This window comes from Salvelinus sp. IW2-2015, linkage group LG33, assembly GCF_002910315.2.
Source record: "Salvelinus sp. IW2-2015 linkage group LG33, ASM291031v2, whole genome shotgun sequence".
NCBI classification, from domain to species: Eukaryota; Metazoa; Chordata; class Actinopteri; order Salmoniformes; family Salmonidae; genus Salvelinus; species Salvelinus sp. IW2-2015.
Genome location: NC_036872.1, coordinates 9,540,030 through 9,566,745, shown reverse-complemented (window position 1 = coordinate 9,566,745; position 26,716 = coordinate 9,540,030). Strand labels below are relative to the sequence as shown.

The window sequence follows — 26,716 nt, the reverse complement described above, 5'->3', positions numbered from 1 at the left end:
CAGTGGTGGGGAAAATAGAAATTTAAGGCAAAAAAATATGATATGGTTAGCTGATAATTAAACAACTATCCAGATGCTGTGAGATCTGGCAGGCAACTGCAATGTAGTCAGCTTGGAACGCAGTCATAATCTTAGCTGAACATTTTTAAACAGTCTTCAACCTATATAGAGATATCGCTATACAGTATACATCTCCACGTTTTTATTACTTAAGGGCCCAGTGCAGTCAAAAACGTGATTTCCCTGTTTTTTGTATATATTTTCACACTACGAGGTTGGAATAATACTATGAAATTGTGAAAATTATGATAATGACCTTTTAGTGTAAGAGCTGTTTGAAAAGACTGACATTTCAGCCTGTTTAGGTGGGATGGAGTTTTGGCCTTCCAAGATGACACCACTATACAGTAAATTAGTTAATAGACAAATACGAAAGAATTCCAAACTGCTCTGCCAATAACAGCACATTTTCTGTCGTAGAAAAATTCTTGCTTAAGAAATTGCCTATTGCTAAGAAGCTTTTATTTTTTTTACCATTTTAACTGAAAACAATCACAGTTAAGGTACTTCATTGTTACCCAGAAATTAATTGATATTGAGATAAAAACGACTGCATTGGACCTTTAACATGTTTATAATACAGGAAATATATCTACTTATACACAACATAAAATCTTACCTGATGTGAAAAATGTTCTTTCTGCAAAGAATCCAGGGGTTCAAAATCTGTAACAATATTGACATGAGAGGGTGTTTGGTGAAACGATAATGGTGATTCGTCAAAAGCTGATATGAAGTCAATTAGGTGCAGTTCATCAACACTATCAGAAAAAAGGTGCTATCTAGAACCTAAAAGGGTTCTTTACACAGAGGGTTCGACATGGAAACAGAAAAGCCTTCTACCTGCAACCAGAAAGGGTTCTCCTATGGGGACAGCCGAAGAATCCTTTTGTAACCCTTTTTTATAAGAGTGTAGGATATATCCATAGCTTTAGGTTAGGGTACATTCAGACATTTTGGGTAGAGCACTGTCATAGAGATGGAGAGCAGCTTTAGCATGCTGTCACAGAAATGATCTATGGCAAAGAAAGGAGGTGTGCCCTGTTTCTGTCTCTATGGGAACTGCACATTGACACATACTGAACTTGTTGAGGCTAGCAGATGCAGACCAGCATACAGGCTCTCCTCCCCTGCGCCTCCTCTTCCTGCACACGTCAGAGAGGTAAGAGTCCACCTGTTTCACCTGAGAGAAAAGAGGTCAATGAAGGGTCATCTCAAATCAATCGATATACATGGCCTATACACAGCTTTACATGTACTGATATAAATAGCTATGGATCCGTTAGACTGGCACTGTGCAGGACCTAGTAGTAAATGGCTGATGCAGTTTGGATATATGATTGAACAGATTCAGTGTTCAGACGTCTGTCTGTCTGTCTTACAGCATCTGAAGAACTCCCCTCCAAAATCTTGACTGTCTTCCTGGCCTGACACCTCTCTCTGCTCCCTGAGGTCATCGCCAGGTCAGACGACTTGGACCACTCTGCATAACACAACCAGGACAGGTAGAATCACTAGAGATACATTGAGAAATGGATTAGTGTCATGGAATCTTTACCTTATGGGTATTGCACTCGTACATGGGTATGTGGCCAAGGTAACGTCAAGGTAACCTGTCTAAATAACTATCGTCCCATAGCATTCACATCTGCACCGTTGAGAACATCTTGACTGGCTATATCACCGCTTCGTATGGCAACTGCTTGGCATCCGACCGCAAGGCGCTACAGAGGGTAGTGCGGACGGCCCAGGACATCACTGGGGCCGAGCTCCCTGCCATCCAGGACCTCTATAACAGGCGGTGTCAGAGGAAGGACCTAGGGCCCTAAAAATTGTCAAAGACTCCAGCCACCCAAGTCATAGACTTTTCTCTCTGCTACCTCACGGTAAGCGGTACCACTGAACAGCTCCTATACCTAAGCTATAAAACTGCTTTTAATTTTAGAATTGTTTTATTTAACCTTTATTTAAATAGGCAAGCCAGTTAATAACACATTCTTATTTATAATGACGGCCTACAGCTAAATAGTTAGTTAAATAGTTAACTAATAGCTACATTGACCCTTTTTGCACAAACTACTTTGCCTCATCAAATACTGCACACTGCTGTTACTGTTTATTATCTATCCCATTGCCTAGTCACTTTATCCCTACCTACATTGGGGCAAAAAAGTATTTAGTCAGCCACCAATTGTGCAAGTTCTCCCACTTAAAAAGATGAGAGAGGCCTGTAATTTTCATCATAGGTACACTTTAACTATGACAGACAAAATGAGGGAAAAAATCCAGAAAATCACATTGTAGGATTTTTAATGAATTTATTTGCAAATAATGGTGGAAAATAAGTATTTGGTCAATAACAAAAGTTTCTCAATACTTTGTTATATACCCTTTGTTGGCAATGACAGAGGTCAAACGTTTTCTGTAAGTCTTCACAAGGTTTTCACACACTGTTGCTGGTATTTTGGCCCATTCCTCCATGCAGATCTCCTCTAGTACAGTGATGTTTTGGGGCTGTTGCTGGGCAACACGGACTTCCAACTCCCTCCAAAGATTTTCTATGGGGTTGAGATCTGGAGACTGGCTAGGCCACTCCAGAACCTTGAAATGGGGCTTCTTACGAAGCCACTCCTTCGTTGCCGGGCGGGGGTTGGGATCATTGTCATGCTGAAAGACCCAGCCACGTTTCATCTTCAATGCCCTTGCTATGGAAGGAGGTTTTCACTCAAAATCTCACAATACCTGGCCCCATTCAGTTCTTTCCTTTACAAGGATCAGTCGTCCTGGTCCCTTTGCAGAAAAACAGCCCCAAAGCATGATGTTTCCACCCCCACTGCTTCACAGTAGGGTATTGGTGTTCTTTTGGATGCAACTTCAGCATTCTTTGTCCTCCAAACACGACGAGTTCAGTTTTTACCAAAAAGTTATATTTTGGTTTCATCTGACCATATGACATTCTCCCAATCTTCTTCTGGATCATCCAAATGCTCTCTAGCAAACTTCAGATGGGCCTGGACATGTACTGGCTTAAGCAGGGGGGACACGTCTGGCACTGCAGGATTTGAGTCCCTGGCGGCGTAGTGTGTTACTGATGGTAGGCTTTTTTACTTTTGGTCCCAGCTCTCTGCAGGTCATTCACTAGGTCCCCCGTGTGGTTCTGGGATTTTTTGCTCACCGTTCTTGTGATCATTTTGACCCCACGGGGTGAGATCTTGCGTGGAGCCCCAGATCGAGGGAGATTATCAGTGGTCTTGTATGTCTTCCATTTCCTAATAATTGCTCGCACAGTTGATTTTTCTTCAAACCAAGCTGCTTACCTATTGCAGATTCAGTCTTCCCAGCCTGGTACAGGTCTACAATTTTGTTTCTGGTGTCCTTTGACAGCTCTTTGGTCTTGGCCATAGTGGAGTTTGGAGTGTGACTGTTTGAGGTTTGTGGACAGGTGTCTTTTATACTGATAACAAGTTTCAAACAGGTGCCATTAATACAAGGTAAGACGTGGAGGACAGAGGAGCCTCTTAAAGAAGAAGTTACAGGTCTGTGAGAGCCAGAAATCTTTGTAGGTGACCAAATACTTATTTTCCACCATAATTTGCAAATAATAAATTTAAAATCCTTACAATGTGATTTCTGGATTTTCTTTTCTCATTTTGTCTGTCATAGTTGAAGTGTACCTATGATGAAAATTACAGGCCTCTCTCACCTTTTTTAAGTGGGGAGAACTTGCACAATTGGTGGCTGACTAAATACTTTTTTGCCCACTGTATATGTACATATCTACCTCAATTACCTCGTAAACCCTGCACATCGACTCAGTTACTGGTACCCCGTGTATACAGCCAAGTTATCGTTACTCATTATGTATTTATTCTTGTGTTATAATTCTTCTACTATTTCTCATTTTTTTCTTTCTGCATTTTTTGAAGGGCCCACATTTCATTGTTAGTCTACACCTGTTGTTTACGAAGCATGAGACAAATAACATTTTATTTGATTTGAAATGTGGTACATAATACAAATGGATTACAAAATAAAATATTGGGTAACTGAGCCTTCTTTGCATGTTGTTGCTAATGCTCACCAAGCATAAGAGGGTGATACAGTAACCTCTGCTTTTACTGCAGCCAAGGGGTATGTCAGCTGTGAAGCTCCGCTCCCCTGATAGGCAGTCGAGGGCAGGGAAAGAGGCTTGTAGTGGCCTCAGGGAGGGATTAGATAGAGCCATGTTCTCCATGCTAGAGGAAGGAGAGCGGCTGTGTCTGTGCGGCTGGTCCCTGGACAGACATGTCCACCGACGAGGACACTTCCTGCCCCACTGGCCCAGTCTGGAGCTAGCTGCCCCAGGGTCGTCATCCTTACAGAAGGAAGGGTTCACCAAACCCATGGCCCCACAGCCTCTCTCGAACTGGGGGTCCAACAACAGAAAGTCATGGCTAGAGGCCCTCGACACATCCACATCAAAGGGCTGCCCAACCTCCCCCTCTTCGTCCTCCTCCATGGACATCTCAGGGTCGCAGTAGGCCCAGGGTTTGCAGTGGGGGGGTTCCAGAGAACCCTCTACAGCCCAGGTCCAGGGGTGCAGAGGAGAGCCACAGTGGGATGGCCCGCACGACTCACAGGGGGTCCTGTCCCTGAGCCCTGCACCGCCCAGTTGAGGGAGAGAGTCATGGGGGGCAAAGCCATAACCAAGCGGCCATACCTCGCCACTGTGATGCACTATGATACTCTGTACCTCCTCTTCCTCTTTCGTCTCGCCAGCCCCCCACCCCTCACAGCCACCGTCCCCCCATGTTCCCGGGTGCCACTCCAGTGGCGGACGGTGGCTGCGGGAGGTGTGTTCCCACAGCAGGGAGGGTGGGGTGCTGCGGTAGGCCTTGGGTGTGTGGCAGGGCGTGATGTCAATGTGGGGGAGGGTACAGCTGTTGGGTGAGTGGTGATGGGAGTGGGCAATTGGCCGGCAGTGTCCCAGGTGGGCTTCCTTCTGCTGCAGGCTGTCAGAGGCTGACAGTAGGGTGAGGGTGTCCACGGCCAGGGCGGACAGGACCTGCAGCTGGCCCAGCTGGCTGTCCAGCACCTGCAGGCTGTCCTGGATGAAATGGACCCTTTCAGACACCTCACCAATAACTACACCCATCTCCTCAGCCCTGTCAGGTCAAGGACACAGAGACATTCAGGGGAGTCACAAAAAGGGTATCTCTATGGCTATTGAGAGGTAGTTGGACTCTTTCGAAATCTCAGACTCACCTTTCTGCAGTGGCTCGGATCCTGTGGATCTGGCTGCAGAGAACATCTTGTTTTTTCTTGTGGAAATACGCTATCACACACCTATCCTCAAACTCATGAAGCCTCTTCAGCTCCTCTCGGCCCAGGTAAAGCTCTGACAGAGGGAGAGAAAATTACAAACAAGTCCATATTTCAAACAAACTCACTTAGTAGTACTGTAGCATTTTCCTACCACGTGAAAATGCTTTGAATCAATACTGTCATAGAACAACAGCGTAGTTGACTAAGGCTAAATCAGTTGTACTCATCCAAAAACATACACACACACACGCACACACACACACACACACACACACACACACACACACACACACACACACACACACACACACACACACACACACACACACACACACACACACACACACACACACACACACACACACACACACACACACTCACTAAGCCCACAGGAGTCCCTCTCCTTCTCGGACGAGCCTCTGTGTTTCCGGTAAATGGCAGTCACACACAGGGTCATGTGACTCAGGATGATGAGGGGCGGGGGCAGCCACGGCTTCTCCTGATAGGTCATGATGTAACGGTAACGGTTGTACATCCACAGCTTTTTGGACGTGGACTTCATTTTAAAGTAGACATTGCTGTCAAAAAAAGATCCATAACAAACCGTAAAGCACTGAGAGATGCTGCAAAACCCAATTTGTACATAAAGCATAAACATCAGGCAGAAAAAGACAGATTCAAAAGACAATTTATATTTTTGATGGAGGGTTTAGAGTCCCTACTTGAGAAGGGCAAGGAGGACGTTGACCATGATGAGGTACTGGAAGAAGAGGTAGACGGCCTGGAGGAAAGGGTGGAGGAAAGCCCCGGGGGCACACGGCTTGCCTTCTGCACAGGCTGCCATAAACACAAAAGGGACCGGGGTCTCAAATGGCATCATATTCCCATTGACTGTGGCCCATACAGGAGTCACCCCCACAACTCTGGTGTTGCAAGCAACTCCAACCAAACGGAACCACTACTGTAACTGGTCACTGGTTAGTAGTTACTCACCGTCTATTTCATCGGGGTACCCTTCTCCAAACATCATCCAGTACGGCTGGTTGACCACATCTCTGAGCAGGGTCCATGAAGGAGCTTCGTCTGGAGACAAGATGGCCTTCCTGGACACCCCGAAACTCAGCAGCACGATGGCCATCATGACCACAATGTAAAACATGTTACTGGTCTGAGCAAATGGGTCGAGAACATAGAGGATTTATTTTTTTTAATGGGCGATTCCACGCAAGCGGGAGTGGTAAATATTTTTGGTATCTCAGAGTGTTCTGGCAATTCTCACATGGAAACTTCATTGAGAGGAAGGATGTTTGACATACTTTTTACATTTGTATCAAACATTGTTCTTAGTTTTTTTACCGTGATAAAATGTTCAATTTTAAGCCCTTTTTAGAACTACAGTGCATTCGGGAAGTATTCAGACCCCTTGACTTTTTTCCACATTTTGTTCCGTTACAGAATTATTCTAAAATTGACAAAATAAAAATAAATCCTCATCAATCTACACACAATACCCCAAAATGACAAAGTGAAAACAGGTTTTTACAAATGTTTACAAATTTATTAAAAAAGTAAAACTGAAATACCTTATTTACATAAGTATTCAGACCTTCGCTATGAGACTGGAACTTGAGGTGCATCCGGTTTCCATTGATCATCCTTGTTTTTACACCTGTGGTAAATTCAATTGATTGGACATGATTTGGAAATGCCCACACCTGTCTATATAAGGTCCCACAGTTGACAGCGCATGTCAGAGCAAAAACCAAGCCATGAGGTCGAAGAATTGTCCGTACAGTTCCGAGACAGATTGTGTCGAGGCACAGATTTGGGAAAGGTTACCAAAAAATGTCTGCAGCGTTGAAGGTCCCCAAGAACACAGGGGCCTCCATCAAGTAAAGTGGTCTGAATACTTCCCTATGCTGTGGCATTAGGGCTGGCACAATTACCGTATAACTGTGTAACCAACGGTTATGAATGAAGACCACCATGAAAATAAAATAACCGGCATAACTGTTTTCTTTTTTGTGTAACGAACAGCTGACTGAAGAAGAGATGGCCAGGCATTTGTGTGGTTGAGCCCTTTTCTGCGGTAACATGGACTCTTTACAACATAATGAAACTTTGTTGCTCCTTGCTGAAACAAGCCTTCGGGTGCCTAGGCAACGCCGCGCTCCCTGCAGCAGCAGCACACCTAGAAATATAATGAATAGAACGGGCTTGGAACATCTAAGCCTGGAAATTTGGCTAGTAAACTCATGGATACCCTCGCAATGGCTGGCTGGTAATTTCCATGGTAATCACATCACAAATCGCAAATCATAGGACATATTGATGGGTACACTTCCTGCTTTTATTTCCTGCTTTGATCCTATGGGTACACTCGCAATGGCCACCAGTACACCCATTATGCCATAATTTATTTGAATGGGGACGCCGGTTCTACTAATTCTATAATGGTGACCACGGTCATTTGGCTGACCAATAAATGTTATCCAAAATTCCATGACCGTCACATCCCTATGTGGCATAAGTCAGTGTTTTTCATTCTGGTGTTAGGGGGGCACACAAGGGTGCACATTTTAGTTGTACAAGCAACAAAATAAAATCCCTGATTCTCATCAACAAGCCCTTGATTCGCATTATCAGGTATTTTATTGCTAAACTAGAACTAAAATGTTCATCCCTTTGGGTCCCTATAGACCAGGGGTATTCAACTCTTACCCTACGATGTCCGGAGCCTGCTGGTTTTCTGTTCTACCTGATAATTAATTGCACACACCTGGTATCCCAGGTCTAAATCAGTCCCTGATTAAAGGGGAACAATGGAAAAATGCAGTGGAACTGGCTTTGAGTTCCAGAGTTGTGTTTGAGGGCTATAGACCAAGATTTTAAAAACACTGGGCTGTGATTAGGTGGAGCTATGTATTTTATTTAACTAGGCAAGTCAGTTAAGAACAAATTCTTATTTACAGTGCCTTAAACCACTGCGTCACTCAGGATCTCTATTACACTAACCCAGTAGGGTGTGCCTGAAATGGATAACAAAAGTAGTGCACTATATAGGGAATATAGTTTTGTACGTACCCTAGATGTTAGCCCAAGGAAGGAAACGCTGTACTCACCATCTTGGTGATCATGGTGAGGTAGTGTCCAGCGTGCTGGTTGACCGCTAGCAGGTCCAGCATCCGGACATACCAGAAGATGATGTCCAGGCAGTAGGTGATCCGCCCTGCTGTCCGGTAGGACCCGCTGTGCCAGCGCAGTGCCAGCCCCACCAGGAAGAGGAGGATGGCCAGGAAGTCAGACACGTTCCAGTACTCTCCGAACCACACCTTCAGCTTCTGACTGGGCTTCCTCGGCTCCGACATGAACACCTAACAGGTAGACACAAACCACACATTTGTCACATTTACTGATTTCTTTGGCTATACTAGGCGGTATTACAGTCGTAGTTTGAAAAGAGCCAGGTTGGAGAGACTTTCCATTTCTCTTGAGCTACGTTTTATAGCCTACCTTTTAGGAGTGCGATGATTTTTAACGGAGACAAATATGAGTGTAACTGACATAAAGGCCACAAGATGTCACCCAATTATTTTCCAAACACTTTCACTGGCTGCCACTGCTCTTGCTCAACAAAAAATTCCCTCTGTTTCATCACAACTTTTAGGGATATTTCAACAAAACGATGTTGTGGTAAATTGATCTCATTTTTGGACATTTTGAAAAAGTTGTAGATATATTCCAATGACGTTAGATCTATAATTTGTTTTTTAAAATATACAAGTAGAAAAGCCTTAAGGTAAATGTAGATAATTTGAGTAAAGTAGTAATATGTTGGATGAGTGTGTTGGGGTCAACCGCCCCCCTCTACTATGAGGTAACTGGCCCCTTTTTTTCATGAATTAAAAACTATTGAAAACCTTTTGCTCCTGAATATCATTTTAAAGACTACAGGGATTTAAAATATTTCATTATTCAAATACTACTTAGTGTAATTGTACATAATGTATTGTTTTGAAAAGGAACAACAAAGAAAATTAATGTGCAGGTGAGTTAAAAAGAGGGACTTTACATCAAATCTCCTCATAGAGTGGATATTAATGGTGACATGCGCAACACCATTTCCCCCCCATATTTTATTTAAATAATTAGTATTACTTACTAAAGAATTTCAAAATAAAACTGATTAAATTGATTTTAACACACTTGTGTGAGATCCTATGCCATGCTTCCCAAAATATTTGACCAATAAAAATTACAACATTTCTTTCATCTCTGTTTTCACAATTTCCCATCAATTCGGAAGTGGCTGAATCTCACTGGAGAAATCATCTGAGCGAGAAATGCAGAGCCCCTTTCTCAGTATGTGTAGCCACGATGCTGTCTGGAACAAAATAGTATAGCTGGTAGCATTTGATTGATTGATGCCAGCAAGCATTTGGCCTACCTTGATCATTTAAAAAAAATAAAGGACAGCCAATCAGCATTGAGCTGAGCTCAACTGTGGGTTGTCCTGGCGCAGCAAAACTCCCACCAAGGTAGGCAGACCAGTTTGGATTTGGCTTCACACCAATCAAATCACATCCTAAGCAAAACGTTGTCAGAAAAACATGTCTGTTTCTGGTCTGCTTGTGTTGATGTCCTGCAGTAGCTAGCTTGCTAAATCAACCCTTTCCTAAGACATGGATGGGGATTTAGACTTGTGGTTTTGACTTAATTCTCTGTACGGGCCAATTATTATGATGGCGATTCTGATCTAACCATAAATTAACATATTATGCCACTGGCCTGAGAGGCTTTAAGTTCAATATGTGGCCTAGATGTTAACTAGCTAGCTAACCTAGCTGGTTCATTGTTGCACATGCGAGGAAGTTAGGCTAGCAAGCATTTTAGCTAGGTAGCCTATGACAACAAAAAGTGTAGTGTATGACAGAGCCATATAGGTTTTGCCAACATGAAAGAGAGGAGGATGGCATTGACATTCAACTAGTACAAGTAGGGTAAGAGAAACCTTTTTTATTGTACACACACACTCTCACTCACACACACACAGAAACCTGCACCATGGACAGCCACATTATATTTAGCAACATTGACTTGACTAAATCGTTTTTTGGTATCTTTAAGTTTGTTTTCAGTATATTAAACTGAACATGTATAGCTGTATAGCCCTGTTGATTTGATGTTTAAATGTTTACGTTGAAATGCTGCTGGAATAACAGAGGCAGTGCTCCTGGTTCTAAATCAGTAGCCAGTTGTTAAGTAAACTCTAGAAAACATTAACTTGCTTGACCATGCTGCAGGTCATATTACTGTTTGTTACATGTAATAGTTGCTTTGTGGACTTCATGAAGCAGATGTTGGTCTCTGGTTTTGGCATTAAACAAATGTATGTGTAGTTGAATTTATTCTGCCACTGACTGTTTTCTTTTTGTTGTCAAGGTCTTATTGTAGACGTATATCAAGGTGGCATATTGTTAAGGAATGGGTAATAGAGCAAAAAACGTATGTATGTGTATATGTATGTTGTAATATATATATTTTTTTTTACTAGTTTGGCATGTTTTCCTCAGCTGTAGCCTACATTATCTACTTAATTACAGCGCCCCTGATCTCTCACGTATGGCTCCTGAATTTGAATCAGCAGCAATAACAGAGGACACTTGCACTTTTTCTCGAGCTAGGTTTTGTAGCCTAAAAGCCTAACTTTTAGGAGGATGATTTGCAGGCAGAGACAAATAACTGGGGATTCAATGTTAATTGAAAATGAAAACGAGCAATGCTCGCTCACCATGGTAGACTGTGTGCGTGTTGCGCCTTTTCCCTTTCAATGATGATCACATTTTTGGATTACACATCGACTCACTTGCCCTCCTTCTTTCCATTATAAATATTTGTTTACGGACACTGTAAACAAATATTTGCGCCCCAGTCCCATAGCCCTCTAGTGCAGAGGGAGTTTAACACTTTCTTTACTGCAATACTGTAGCGGTAGAGGTTGTATGAGTAGACTACAGCGGTCTGCTACTTTTTTTAAACCTTTATTTTATCAGGGAGTCATACTGAGACCAAGGTCTCTTTTACAGATGAGCACTGAATTACAGAAATTAGTCAATTACAGAGGGAAACTGAAGTAGGTTTAGGTGGTTTGGTGTCTGATGTATTGTTGCCTATGGAAACTGTCTGCATCACAATGATGTCACAGAGTATGTTTTTTATGTAATAATGGTGAACAGAATAATTCAATCAGTGTTTGCCACTGTTGTTGAACCATAGCCTATGATTTGCAGTAACATGATAATACAGCTTAATTTGTTGTCAGATAGTGTTCCTCAAGTAGACTACATGGAGGTAAGTAGCCTAAATATGTAGTCAGAAAATGTTATTAATTTATGTTTTACTAGTTGTAGGCTACTGATTCTGAAATAGTGTAGTTGTGGTGATTTTATACCAGGGGTTAAATGATAATACAACAAAGTTGAAATCCATAAAAAATATAATTTTATACCCTTTTCAGACACAGGGGCACAACTTTCACTGGTGACAGCGAGGACATGACCCCCCACACACACACATTTTAAATTGCATTTCCCCCCCCCCCAGTTTTATCATTCTATTGTGATACAAACAGAGGCATCGGATTGCTTTAGGACCATGTGGACACCTCGGAGCGGTCGGGTAGGCTGTTTGGTGGTTTCAGCCAGATGGATTTAGGACAGCACCGGACACCACAAAGCGTGCAGAGGTACTCTTTATTTAACTGATGTAGCTGGCAAGGTAACTACTGTTTGACTTAACAGAAGAAGAAGAAACATGTTCCCAGAGCTGAGCTAGTAGTGTAACTGACATGTAATGTTCGCTAATGTTTCATCCCCTCTCGACTGAAGTTCAGTCTGAAGTGAATGAGCTAGCTAGCTAGTAGCTGCTAGAGGCTAGAGCTGAACTGGCTATCTGTCAGGTAGTTGTGTGTGTGGAAATGTTTTGTCCCGTTTCAACAGCCAGGGAAGACCAGTCTGAATTTTGCAGTATATTGTGACAATCAGTGAATGGATACAAAGTTCCATCTTGAGTTGATGGGTAGACTACAGTCTGGGATCTGGGAATTATGGTCATTTCAATGATTGAACCATGGATTCTGTTCTTGGATAATATAATGTATAAATATACACCAAGGTCATTCTTTGTTATGCCTCATCTGAGCAGGATCAGATGGTGACAGGGGTCTCCGCTGGGTCAGGCAACCAGAGAAGACCAGTCTGTGATGGAGCTGAGGTGAACTTTTGTAGATGCAATACTTTATTATCTCTGTGCAGAAAACACTGGACAAGCAAGAAGCTTCATGCTATTTTAAGAGTCTGACAAACCTCAAGTTGATTTCCAAACTGTATCAAAGGTTGATAGGCTTTTCCCGATGGCACAAAACATGTAGAACAAAAATGTGAGAAAGACCTTCGAGACGCTATTGATGATAATGAATGGATACAGATATGTTAGAATGCCCAGTCAAGGAGACTGTTATCAGAAGAAACTGTAGCATTTATAGCGGCTAAGAAATGCATTGCTATTAATTTGAAGGTTGGTTATCCTCCCACAATGTCACAATGGCAGAAATGTCAAGTTATCACTAGATTTGATTTATTACCAGATTAAGGGTATATTGTGCAACTTTCATAAGGTCTGGATGCCTTATATGGAATACTGTACGACAAAGGAGTCTGTACTGAAAACAGGCCCACGTCAAGGGAGATACCTATTTAGGCAATCCCTAGCTGCTGGGCTGCTCAGTCCTGGTACTGGGGGTCTGCTGTACTGTTGTCTCTCTGACCTTGGCTTAACACACCTGAAACCAATAATGAATGTTTCACTAAGATCCGAAAGCTGAGTGGGGTGGGTTGTGGCGATGTAGGGCGGTGAACCCCTAGGGGCAGGACGAGGCGACCCAGCTATATTGTGTGCAAGTATAAAGAGCTCTACAGTACTATTAGGCCTACGATATGATTTACAGTGCCCTCTGTAATTCTTCTTTTGGCTCAATGCTCAAAGTTTGGATTTGAAATCAAACAATGACTACGAAGTTAAAGTGCAATTGTAAATAAACGTAAGTATCAAAAGTAAAAGTATAAATAAGGAGGTTGTTACATTTCAGTTAAGGTTTGTCCCTATAAAGAAAATGGTAAATGTAATCTGCATAATAACAAACCAATACCAATTGACATACCTTTGTTTGCCTCCTTGTCTGTATACCTACAGACACAAAAGTGAGCAGTTCAGTCATCTGCACCCAATACAGCTAGCCTTCAACATATTCTTATAGCCTACATATTCTTACCTCTTTGTTTATTGATATCCATTGAATTGTGTCCATTTTCTGTTTTAGAAAGATTTGCACAAATATGAAAAGATAGATGGTATTGTCATAAAACAATATCAATTTAAATCATATAAGGGACAAACCTTAAATTGAAGCGATCTTTACATTTTTCAGTTAATACCTGCACCTGCTGTCCTTTTAAAATTCAAATCCAAATGTTTCAGTTGGGCAGTTAGGTTCCTGCAAGAACCCCCACCAACTAAGGAGGTTCCTTGATAAACCCCACCGCCTATGGGGTTCTTGGAAGAACCTTTTGGGGGCAATTTTCAGTGCCAAGAACCCTAAGGTTCTTCGACGAACTTTGGGGATCTTAGAGGAACCGTTGTTGAACCCCTCATTTTTTTGAATGTACTTTGAAGTTTGTTAAATACAATGACTTACCAATACAGTTAGTAGAAAGAAAACACATCGAGCTACCATAAAAAAACTCCTGAAAAACAACCCAACAGCACATCAATCAGCAACGTTTGTTGTTGTCCGGGAAACAATACTGAACATTCAATGCCAGAGTACTCTACTTTCTGAAAAGGTACAGACTCTTCTGATGCAACACCTTTTTTTAAATTGTCTGAAAGGTTAAACACTTTGAAATGTGATGTTTGGAACAACTTCAAATGTGGCATTTCAGAAACATGGATGAACGTCTAATTCTGATGTGAAACTGTGAGAGCTGGTAGGAAGAATCACTATGTAAAGTCTCATGCGGAGTAGGAACAGTCTATTATTGTGGGGTTTAAAGAGATTCTCCGGTAGTTTTGTATACTTTTTAGCCAGCAGTTCTGAAAGTAGTGCTCGAGCCAAAAGTGGTCCCAGAAAATTGCATACTACATCACATATGTACACAACGTCATTGCTCTCTCTCTCTCGCCACTTGCTAGCTCACTCAAATGGCAAGGGGATGAAGCTCATTAGGTAGAACTCTAATTGCTAGGGGGCTTACACACGTGTGGGGAAAATGTAGGGATAATGGCACTGCACAGCTACCAGTAAACCGTCACTTTCAAACTAGGGATTTTGTGACTAATTGAGGTAAGACTAATTCCGCTCATAGATTATGCATGTATGAACTACACATTAACATATCCAGCCCAAAGCAGGAGGTTTATAAAATACGTGTTAGTCACCAAAGTTCCGGCGCATGTCTTTAAGTCATACAAACATGATGTCAATAGATGTATTGGTCTTGATGAAATGAATGATAACTGAAATATAGCTAAATATAGATTGAAAAAAACTGGTGGCACTTAATGCCCCTGACACAAGGTCCATTTAGCAATGCTCCTCTCCCCATTAGTAGGTTCCTCTAGGCTAATCTCTATTTCCCTTAGTTCAGTTATGCACTACACTCTCCTCAAAAGTAGTAGCCTATTCCAGAGATTGCCTACTCTATGTAGGATGTGATTTGAGAAGCATAATGTGGCTAGTGATTTGTTGGCTCCCGTGGCAACCTTTTGATTCACAATGGTGACGTCATAAAACATACTGTATAACTAATGACAGGCAGTGTGATTGGTTATCATTGTGATTCTCATATGATTGATGGTCAGTTGAATTAAAAAGAAGAAGAAGAACTTTATTTTCCCCGCAAGGGAACTTCTTTTTGGAGTGGTTCAGAAAATAAATAAATAACATAAACATAATAGGTTAGGCTACGCAGCAGCTACCAGGGCGTGTTCTCAGAGCATGTACAGAAAGGGATATTAACAGTCATTTTCAACCTCTCCTTGTCCCAGTCTGTAATCCCCACATGTTTTAAGAAGACCACCATCATTCCTGTTCCCAAGAACTCTAAGGCTTCATGCCACAATGACTACCGCCCTGTAACACTCACATCTGTAATCATGAAGTGCTTTGAGAGGCTGGTTATGGCACACAGCAACTCCATCATCCCAGACACCCTAGACCCACTCCAATTTGCATACCGCTCCAACAGATCCATAGACGATGCAATCTCAATTGCACTCCACACTGCCCTCACCCACCTAGATAAGAAGAATACCTATGTGAGAATGCTGTTCATTGACTACAGTTCAGCGTTTGTCCACACACTATGGTCCACTCCAAGCTTAGGACTCTGGGACTGAACTCCTCCCTCTGCAACTGGATCCTGGACATCCTGACGGGCCGACCCCAGGTAGTGAGGGTAGGCAACATCACATCCGCCACGCTGACCCTCAACACGGGGGCCCCACAGGGGTGTGTGCTTTGTCCCCTCCTGTACTTCATCATTAAATCATTAAAGACTCCAACCACCCAAGCCATAGACTGTTCTCTCTGCTTCCACATGGCAAGCGTTACCAGTGCATTGTCTGACACCAATAGGCTCCTAAACAGCTTCTATCCCCATGCCAAAATGACTGCTTAATAGCTAAAAATATGCACTGTCTCTATGCACACTCACAGCGCCCTACACACTTACTCACACTGACACTCCAACACACATACAAACACTCACTCTATCATTTGCTCACACGCACACATTTATACTGACTCTACACACATCCACTCACATACAATCATCATATACGCTGCTGGTACTCTTCAATCATCAAGTTTGAATTACAAACAAGTGCATTTTTAAGGTTAGCAATTACAATGTCCTGCTAAGTTAAAGATGAGACTGCATGCAAAATAAAGGAAATGTGTGAAGTTGTATTCCTACTGGGTATGAGGTTGAACAGTGATAAAAGAGGGGGAGAACATGTGAAAAGAGAACGAGACAAGAGTGAGAGCAAGAGAAATAGAGAGGAAAAGGATAGAGATGTGAAATTCCCTATCAGGTATAACAGATAAACTGTGTCAGACCTTTTGAGTCTAACATGCCAGAGATAAGACGGCTGTTCTCAGAGCAAGTTTAGTCTTCAATTTATTACACACTCACCTCTCTTATTTTCTCCACCGCGGTAGATACAATATAGGCAATGACCAGCCACTCCTGAGTGCTGGGCCGGTCCTCCATCTTCACCAGAACAGTGTAGGAAAACAGCATGAGAAAGGCCAGGTAGGACATCTAAACCACACAGTGAAAAAGCATCAGCTCATGGACCAGAGTGAGAACATCACCAAGACACAGGGATCTAGTGAATCGAATCACTGTCATTCGTATCAGACTGAGGAATATTTTCAACAAAAGGTCTTTGTATAATACGCATGTCCTGAGGCGTAGACGAGTATGATTCCTTTTTTTCCCCCTCGACATATTGCAAACTGTATGGGAGAAATGACAGTGATTAACAGAAGTGGGGTGGGTGCATGCTGCTAGCTCACCGTGTGGAACATGAACTTGACGACAGGAGCGTTGTAGAACTCGTACAGCCTCCTGGTCCAGAAGAGACACGGCGTGGTAACGGGTATGACTGAGTCAGCTTCGGGGTCTGAGATCCTCTCCCAGCATGCTGACCCCTTCTCCACATCCTGGCCCTCCTTCAGAGCACCACGAGATCATGGCCACGTTCATTAGGGCACACATCAGAAAACGTTTTGCAACAGAAATCAATAATGAGAAAAGTCCCTCCCTGTTTCAGTCCATTTCCTACCATTTGATGTCTAATAAAAAAGACCCTGGTATCAACATTAGCATCAATCTCACATTAGAATACAAACCTAGATGACAGGAATTTGAAGGACTGAAATTCAGAGAGACTGGTGTACGGTGTATATTTTGGCACCTCAGTTACTGTATGCCCCTCCTCCTGGGCTGCCTCTGGTCTCCCCGTGTCCCAAATAAACTGCAAAGCCTCCTGGGACTGGGGCACATGGGACATATCCGCCTGGCTCTTAAAGTCTAGTAGCAGGATGGCAGGGGGCATGAGGATGCTCAGGATGATCTGACACACACAAGATTGAGACACATAAACAAACATCTAATCTGAGGGGTGACTGTTAGAACAGTACAACATCGACTGATATTACTACACTAATAATATTAATAGACTAATAGACTATTAATAGACCAATCATATGAATATACTAATTGACATAAGAATACACTTGAACTAATGCTTATTTATGCTGTCATTCAATCTTATCATGGAAAGAACATTGAGGTGCACTGGTTTTACATTACTTTCCAGAATCTTAAAAGGAGACAAGGTGCCTAGAACACTCAAACTGTTGGCCCTTGGGCTGGATACAGCCCATGAACTGATTTAATGCGATCTGCGGTTGTCTTAGTAAGTACGGCCCGTGGCTTTTGAGGGCAAGGCAATACAGGGTGGCCCTCCAGACCTTGTTGAAGACAAAATGAGTTTGAGACCCTCACTTTGAACCAGGAGTTCTTCCTCATGTTGAGGCGGCCGGTCCACAGGTCGGTGAGCAGCATCTGGGTGCAGGAGTGGGAGACGAAGGGGCGGAGCCGGGAGGACACGGCCATCTGCAGGCAGGTGAAGTGGCTCCAGGCCTCCATCTCCGAGGTCAGCAACTTCATGGCCATGCGCTCGTTCTGCCTGAAGGCATTGTCCAGCACGTCTACAGCCAGTTGACCAAAGTCCCTGCGGCCATCCATGCCACAACACACGAACATTGATAAACACAGACCGGAAAACACACACTCATAAACATAGTAATATACACACACAACCACAAAAGTCCACTCTGCTGAAACAACATACACAAAACCCCAGAGACACACTACTACTAAACAAACATTTCAAGATGTGTACAAGGAAAGACTGACAGCGAGTAGGTTTTGAGTTGCTCCGCTGTGGTGTCATCCGTGTTGCTTTGCTGAGCCTCGTGGGCCATGGCGCGGTACAGCTTACAAGCCACCGTAGCCCGGACCATGGCCTCCTCCCCGTGCTGCCACAGGAACAGCGCCATCTGCTGGCGCCTCTGCAGCACGGCCCACACAAACAGGTCGTTGAAGTTGAACACAACCAGAGAAGAGTCGCCTAGCTTGGAGCTCTGCTGCTGGGCTTCCTTCGGGTCCCTGGGGACCATGGATCTCTCCTGGAGAGAAAGGAGGGATGGGAGAGGCGGCCAGCCAATGAGAACACTAATGCACATGGGGTATTTGTAGCCACCAGAATATACTAGCAATCAATAGGCTGTTTGGTGTTGTTGTGTTTGGTTGTGTGTGTGTGTGTGTGTGTGTGTGTGTGTGTGTTGTGTGTGTGTGTGTGTGTGTGTGTGTGTGTGTGTGTGTGTGTGTTGGTGTGTGTGTGTGTGTGTGTGTGTGTGTGTGTGTGTGTGTGTGTGTGTGTGTGTGTGTGTGTGTGTGTGAGTGAGTGGAGACAAGTGTCTTTAAAAGACTGCATTTGTAGGTGAAAAGTTAGCGTAGTCCCAGATCGGTTTGTGCTTGTCCCAGATCTCTCACAGACCTTGCGTTTGTAGGGCTGAGCAGTGTGGAAGACAGGTGGGCATGACGGACTGTTGTTAGGGCTTTGGGGTGGGTGAAGGGTGCAGGCTTCCCTGTTTGGTCCGGGGTCCTGAACTATCCTGTCCAGTCCAGTGTCCTGGAAATGATGGCCACTCAAATCAGTGCAAAGTGAAATGTACACCAGGTTACATTTCAAAATAAACACATAACAAACAAAAAAGAATACTGCTATATTATTGGTGTCCATTTTTACAACTGCTTGACGGCCAAGGGTGATATCTTGCCCTGCGTGTACTGTATACAGACATTTAACATGGGCTGTGTTATAGACCAACTACATTGTAGTCACACTGCATGCAACATCCAATGGCTGTGTGCCATGCTATCGACTAAGTAGTGGGGCTCCACATTACTATGGTTGTGTTCCTCTGCCAAGACGTTGCTGACGCATGCCAGATCTTACCACACCTGGATAGGTATTATATGTAGGCTGATGAAATATCCTTATTCATGTCACTGAGGGAGAGAGGGGAATGTAGAATGTTTACATTCTGTCAGAATATTCTAGTGCTAGACATCAGGGATCCTATGGAAGGAGAATGGCGACAGTCTGGTACAAGTCATGACAGCCGTGAGTTGGGGAGAAGTGAGGAATTTGGACATAGGTCAGATGAAGTGAGGAAGAACAGATATCACTAAAGTTCTGTCTAGCACAGAGGTGTATTGGCTGTTCAGAGATGTAAGGAGGAGACTCAACATGGGAGGAATGGTTAAATACCAGAGCTTGTGTGAATATGTCTTGGTCTGTTCAGCAGTCTGACCCTTTGGGGGAATAAACTTGGTTTGAGCTTTAACAATCGTCCGTGAGTTTTTACTCATTTCATTTAGAACCTAACAAGGCCAATCAGCTAACCACATCACACACTGAGTATACAAAACATTTAGAACACCTGTTCTTTCCATGACATAGACTGACCAGGTGAAAGCTATGATTCCTTATTGATGTCACTTGTTAACTCCACATTAATCAGTGTAGATGAAGGGGAGGAGACAGGATAAAGAAGGATTTTTAAGCCTTGAGACAATTGAGACATTTTGTATCTGGATTTTGTATCTGTGCCATTCAGAGGGTGAACGGGCAAGACAAAAGTGCCTTTGAGCGGGTTATGGTAATAGGTGCCAGGCCCAGGTTTGTGTCATGAACTGCAACGCTGCTGGGTTTGTCACACTCAACAGTTTCCTGTGTGTATCAAGAATGGTCCACCACCCAAAAAACATCCATCCAACTTCACACAACTGTGGGAAGCATTGGAGTCAACATGGGCCAGAATCCCTGGGGAACACTTTCGATATGCCCAGACGAATTGAGGCTGTTCAGCGGGGAAAAGGGAGGGGTGCAACTCATTATTAAGAAGGTTCCTAATGTTTTGAATACTCAGTGTACGTTATAGCAATATGGTGCCCGACGGCACAGTCGATGACTTGACACGCAAACATTGGTTGATGCATGCAACGTCTGAGCAGAGGAACACAACCTATATCGTATGATGCGGCCAGTGGATAGGACTAGATTAAACACCTATCCAGACGCTGTGACATCTGGCAGGCAACTGCAAAATAGTCGGCCTGAAACGCGACCACGGTCACTTACCATGCAGTGGGCATGTAAGCGGTTATAGTAGGCCCGGAAGTGTTTCCGTGTGTATGTGCTCCGATAGGCTCCTCCTATCAGATACTCAATCACCTGCCCCACGTCTATGAGGGAGACTCTGTATCCTTTGGGTATATGGTTCTACACACAAATGCACACACACGCACAAAAACACACGCACACACACACATAAATATTTCCACACACAAATACTATAGAAACACACATAGGAAAACCTTACATTTTCCCCAATGTTGCATGTTCAACAGTATTCACCTGTTTCACATCTTCCACAAGGTGATGGAGGAAATTGTCTGTTGGTCCCTGTTGCTATAAAAAGTGATGACATGTCATGTCTTCATTATCCACAAACAACTCAGAAACAACCAAATGCCAACCAGAATAATACATAAATGGCTAGTTATCTGGATTATAATACATTTGTTCCTACGGAATGAAGTGGTAGACCAGATAAAAAATGACCATAATTTTAACTTTCAGAAAACAAACTTCCACAATTCTATATGATCACATATGTTGTTACTTGTCTCCTTATGGAGCTACATCATTTAAAAAGTGATGAATTATTGAATATTGTTTATAACTGGAAAGATCATACACAGCTGGACTCATGACAAAGAGCTATGTGATCTACAAAACATCTTCAAACAGTGGGGAAACCAAACAACCAAAGAGATACTTACACTGTATTTTTTTACCTTTATTTAACTAGGCAAGTCAGTTAATTAAGAACAAATTCTTATTTTCAATGACGGCCTAGGAACAGTTGTTCAGGGGCAGAACGACAGATTTGTACCTTGTCAGCTCGGGGATTTGATCTTGCAACCTTTCGGATACTAGTCCAATGCTCTAACCACTAGGCTACGCTGCCAGCCCCACTGTATTATTGTGATTGCAAATAAAACCACTGCTATGGCAATTATGGTATATGAGTAAGCTAATAGTACTGTCAATATGAAAACACAGAATTGCTTCTTTATGTACAGCATACAATATATTGTAACTCATAAATACAGAGCTGAAAAGGTGATAAGAGAGAAGGTGATTAGGTCATTACCGTGTTATAGAGCTCTTCCAGACGTGAAACGGTCAGGAAGTGGTTCATGGTCATACCGTTGTCGATCAACAGTTTGACAAAGCCAACCCGGTCCATGATGAGAGCATCCAGCATGGCCTGCTCCAACGAGCCAACCTGACAGACAACAACCACCACCATCAAGCATGACTGTCATACCATCAAACACAGCAGTTCCATTTAACTTCCTGAATACAAAAAAAAAAAAAAAATCAACATAAAATCAATGACACTGGGCAGCCTTGCCCTGGCTGCCTCCTTGTCTGTGTTACCTGCCAGTACTGGCCGTACACCTGGATGTGTTTGTTAGCCACGTCTGCTCTGTCCCAAGCCAGAGCCGTACTGAGCTGCTCCGCTGGAGATGACTTGGTACCTGTCAATTGTCACAAAATCTGTTAACGACTGTGGGCCGATCCTAACGCAACATCTGCCCTGCCTAACTCACAATTTTAAAGATCATGTATAGATTTATTGGACATTTGAGTGAACTCATATTTCAAGTTAGGATTCAGCCCTGAGAACACATAGAACAGGCACGACTAGGGCTGTTATGGTGACCGAGACATGACCGTGGTCAAATTCCATGTGACTGTTAAGTCACAGTCTCCTCCAAGCTCTGATGCTGCTGATGGTCATTAGTAGCCTACCAAACTTGCTAACTGCCTGGTACTCAGCACTCTATTGTCCCTCTAATCACTCTGACCTTTCCAATAGTTAATGCAATTCCATGAGAAAACAAAGTTTTGATGGCCTCTATTAAAATGAGGATCCCCTCAGCTTTCTATAGGCTAGGTCAACTATATTTATTTCTCAACTTCCCTAATATTAAGCACTTTGTTTCTCTTTACAACAGGTTTACAGCCTACCTGGCTGGCATGAAAACGAACCACGGGAAATGTGTCCTCCATTCCCTATTTAAGAGCATAAATTATATGTATTTTTTCCCCTGCCCGTTTCGAAACAGATGCATGATAATGGTCAATTCGAAATCAAAACAAATTTCACAGATATATTATTTATAAACTCAAAAAAAGCAAAAAAAGAAACGTCCTCTCACTTTCAACTGCATTTATTTTCAGCAAACTTAACATGTGTAAATATTTGTATGAACAGAACAAGATTCAACAACTGAGACATAAACTGAACAAGTTCCACAGACATGTGACTAACAGAAATGGAATAATGTTTCCCTGAACAAAGTGGGGGTTAAAATCAAAAGTAACAGTCAGTATCTGGTGTGGCCACCAGCTGCAATAAGTACTGCAGTGAATCTCCTCCTCATGGACTGCACTAGATTTGCCCGTTTTTGCTGTGAGATGTTACCCCACTCTTCCACCAAGGCACCTGCAAGTTTCTGGGGGGAATGGCCCTAGCCCTCACCCTCCGATCCAACAGGTCCCAGACGTGCTCAATGGGATTGAGATCCCGGCTCTTCGCTGGCCATGGCAGAACACTGACATTCCTGTCTTGCAGGAAATCACGCACAGAACGAGAAGTATGGCTGGTGGCATTGTCATGCTGCAGGGTCATGTCAGGATGAGCCTGCAGGAAGGGTACCACATGAGGGATGTCTTCCCTGTAACACACAGCGTTGAGATTGCCTACAATGACAACAAGCTCAGTCCGATGATGCTGTGACACATCGCCCCAGACCATGACGGACCCTCCACCTCCAAATCGATCCCGCTCCAGAGTACAGGCCTCGGTGTAACGCTCATTCCTTCGACAATAAGCGCAAATCCGACCATCACGCCTGGTGTGACGACCCTCCCACTCTGTCTGCCGTATTCTTTCTCTGCTCGTTTTCCTTATTAGGATGTCGGCGGGCGGAGCTGGGAGAGTCGTCAGCAACATGGGACACACCTGGGCCCGGGTGTGCAAACACTCACTCACACTACTGATTACTGACTACACACATCATTGTTAATTGTATTTAGTTTACTTCCGTTAATAAATATATTTTGTTATTCCTTATCTCCACTTTGTCTCCCTTTTTGTTACGAACTTCGAGCCGGTTCGTGACAAGTGGGGGCTCATCCGGGATCATAAGGTTGGTTCCTAGACATTTTGGCGTATAGCACTTTGTTGCATTATGAATGACTAATACTAGTGTCGTTGGGCTTACTAGTATGCGTGTTGTGTTTGGGAGAAAATGTGGAGTTAATGTTAAACTCTGTAGGTGCTTTGTTTGCATCTTTTGTTACAGCTTGTTTGAGTTGTAATGTTTGGTAGGACCAGTACTGGTTGCCTTTGTTTGTTTGGTAAACTTGCCACTGCAGTGGATAGTTGGTTGTGTGCTGCGTTGGAGAGAGTACACTGGTCAGTTTCCAGGCCCCTGCCCAGGCTGGAAACTCTTGCTCTACTTGCTGTTGGGACATCGGTTTGAGGAGGTGAGTACAATCGGCTGTGTTCCTCAGTGGGAGATTTGGGTAGGGCAGTGACACTTACTACCCGGAGCTATAGCCTTTCTTCTTCCCCTGTTAGGCTTAGTGACGTATCTCACTTTGGAATACGTTGGGCATGGTTATTTTGTTTGTTATTTTTGTGTGGTGTCTGTGGACTGAGCAGTTGTCTCGGGGGCACATCCGTGGCTTGGGGGAATCTGCCAGCACTTGCTGGGTGTTTTTTTTGTTCTTCCCTTGCCAGCAGCTACATTGTGTAATTACCCACCGAAAATCTGCACGAAGACTAGGGTTGAGTTGTTGTAGGCTTTGGGGAAGCTCCATATATGTCTCATCTCTCTTCTGTGGTGCCCAGTGTGATTGTCATTTCTCTTGTGGTCCGGTCTGGTGTGCTCAGCAGAGGGGAAGAGCAAGATTTTTTTTTTTTGTATTTACTTGTGACTATAGCGTCTTACGTAGACGAGTTTATTCACTTTCCATCAGAGGAACTGTTGAATTATGTACTAAAGAACAGCTGTTGAAGATCGCTGAACACTACAAGGTTGAAATTAGTGATAAACATCAAAAAAATTCTATTAGGTTAATATTGAAGGCCAATCTGATGGAGAGAGGTATTCTTGAAGCTACCACTGGGGCAGCCTCTGCTGAAGACTCACCGTCTCCCCGTAACGTTACAATGGCCGCTCCATCGGTTAGTCCTAGTAGTCTTCTTTTTGAACAGCAGAAAGAACTGCTTCTGTTACAGCTAGAGCATGATCGTGAGAAGCTAGAGCATGATCGTGAGAAGCTAGAGCATGATCGTGAGAAGCTAGAGCATGATCGTGTGAAGTATGAAAAATAATTGGCATTTAAACAAGATTTGGAGCTTGATGATCGGGTAAAGTATGAAAAGGAATTGGAATTTAAACAGGATTTGGAGCGTACTAAAATCAAGCTGCAACAAGAGCGGCTAGAGTTGGTTAGGGAAGGAAAGCTCTCAGGGGAGAGTTTGCTCTGGGAAGGTGACCCAGATTTACCTAGGGGTCGCTCCTCTTTCGGTCGTGCCCCGGACACATTTGATATTGTTGGGAACTTACGGTTGTTGCCAAAATTTAATGAGAAGGACCCTGAGACATTCTTTTTGTTGTTTGAGTGTTTTGCTGACGCTAGGAGTTGGCCTAATTCTGACCGCACTTTAATGTTGCAGTGTGTGTTGACTGGTAAAGCGCAGGAAGCATATTCAGCTCTTAGTGTAGCCGACAGTGTCAGTTAGGATAAGGTTAAAATGGCTGTGTTACAGATTTACGAATTGGTTCCTGAGGCTTACCGCCAACGATTTAGAACTTTAAAAAGGGATGATAAACAGACTCATGTTGAGTTTGCGCGAGAGTTATCTTCACAGTTTAATCGATGGTGTTCCGCCTCGGCAGTTATGACTTTCCATTGGCTGTGTGATCTGATTATGCTAGAGCAATTTAAGGACACAATCCCTGATCGTATAGCCGCGTACATCAACGAACGAAAAGTAAAGACTGTCACTGAGGCTGCGGTTTTGGCGGACGAGTATGTTTTGACTCACAAAAGTGTCTTTGCAGAGCCCCGTATTCGGAGTGAGTGGGGGCTTTCAGAGAGATTTGGGCCTCGCTCACGGAGATACTCTGGTTCACAGGCAGAGTTTCATTCAACTAGGATTGAGCCTGACTCCCGTGGTAAAGCTGACTTTGGTCAAGAGTGTCACTACTTGTCAGGTTTTGGCCAGGACTGTTCTGGTTTTTTGTCACTAGATGTCCCCATTGCACCTTTTTTGTACCTTTTGTTTTTCCCTTGCTCTAATTATTGTTTGCACCTGTATGTCGTTCCCTTGTTAGTATTTAATCCCTGTGTGTTCCTCAGTTCCTTGCTCAGTGTTTGTATGTTAGCACCCAGCCCCAGCCCAAGCCTTGTTGTGAACATATATTTTTCTCTTGTTGGATTTTCCAGAGGTTCTCTGGTTTTGTTCTTTTGTATTTTGKATTAGTCTTTTAAGGTTTGTTTTTCCCTTGCTGTTTTTACCACTTTGTGGATTTCTTTGTATTTTGGAAGATATCTATTTTTTATTAAACCACCATCTCTAGTACTGCTGTGTCTGCCTCATCTTCTGGGTTCTGCCGATTTAGTGACTGTTTCTCGCACCGGGTCCTGACACTACTGTCAAGGTTCAGGTCATTGGAAAAACGAATGTCCGGTTCTCAGGGCTAAGGGTAAATTCAATATTTGCGCTTACGTTAAATCTAAGCCTACGTCGTTAGCAGCGCCCGTCTCACATCAGTTCACTTCTGACACACTGTCTCATGCTCAGGGGCATGTGAAAGTCCATATTGACCCAGATTATTTACCTTTCATTACAGAGGGTTTTGTGTCTACGTTAGAAAGTAACGACCTTGTGCCAGTGAAGATCCTGAGAGACACAGGTGCCTCTGAGTCGTTTGTGTTGGAGTCTGTGTTACCCTTCTCTGCTGAGACTGATTCAGGAAGTAGTGTTCTAATTAGGGGAATA

General features: G+C 43.4%; 1 protein-coding gene across 13 annotated transcripts in view; it reads right to left on the bottom strand.

Moving 5' to 3' along the window:
- Positions 1-26,716, bottom strand: part of LOC111957921 (transient receptor potential cation channel subfamily M member 6) — a 91,598-nt gene that overhangs the window by 28,895 nt on the left and 35,987 nt on the right. For 12 of the 13 annotated variants that reach the window (XR_011474688.1, XR_011474689.1, XM_070436944.1 and 9 more), the window contains 19 exons: positions 22,072-22,172; positions 21,782-21,916; positions 20,980-21,033; positions 20,704-20,844; positions 19,054-19,188; positions 18,411-18,682; positions 17,997-18,225; positions 17,404-17,562; positions 17,003-17,158; positions 16,617-16,745; positions 8,487-8,738; positions 6,358-6,532; positions 6,087-6,201; positions 5,746-5,942; positions 5,305-5,437; positions 4,168-5,204; positions 1,443-1,543; positions 1,141-1,243; positions 680-726 (listed from right to left, as the gene is read on the bottom strand). Coding sequence is in view for 11 of the 13 variants with exons in the window: in XM_070436944.1 (XP_070293045.1) it covers positions 680-726; positions 1,141-1,243; positions 1,443-1,543; positions 4,168-5,204; positions 5,305-5,437; positions 5,746-5,942; positions 6,087-6,201; positions 6,358-6,532; positions 8,487-8,738; positions 16,617-16,745; positions 17,003-17,158; positions 17,404-17,562; positions 17,997-18,225; positions 18,411-18,682; positions 19,054-19,188; positions 20,704-20,844; positions 20,980-21,033; positions 21,782-21,916; positions 22,072-22,172 (3,671 nt within the window). In the remaining 2 variants the exon portion in view is untranslated. The remainder of the gene's footprint in view (positions 1-679; positions 727-1,140; positions 1,244-1,442; positions 1,544-4,167; positions 5,205-5,304; positions 5,438-5,745; positions 5,943-6,086; positions 6,202-6,357; positions 6,533-8,486; positions 8,739-16,616; positions 16,746-17,002; positions 17,159-17,403; positions 17,563-17,996; positions 18,226-18,410; positions 18,683-19,053; positions 19,189-20,703; positions 20,845-20,979; positions 21,034-21,781; positions 21,917-22,071; positions 22,173-26,716) is intronic. The other variant, XM_070436946.1, reaches the window with a different exon arrangement.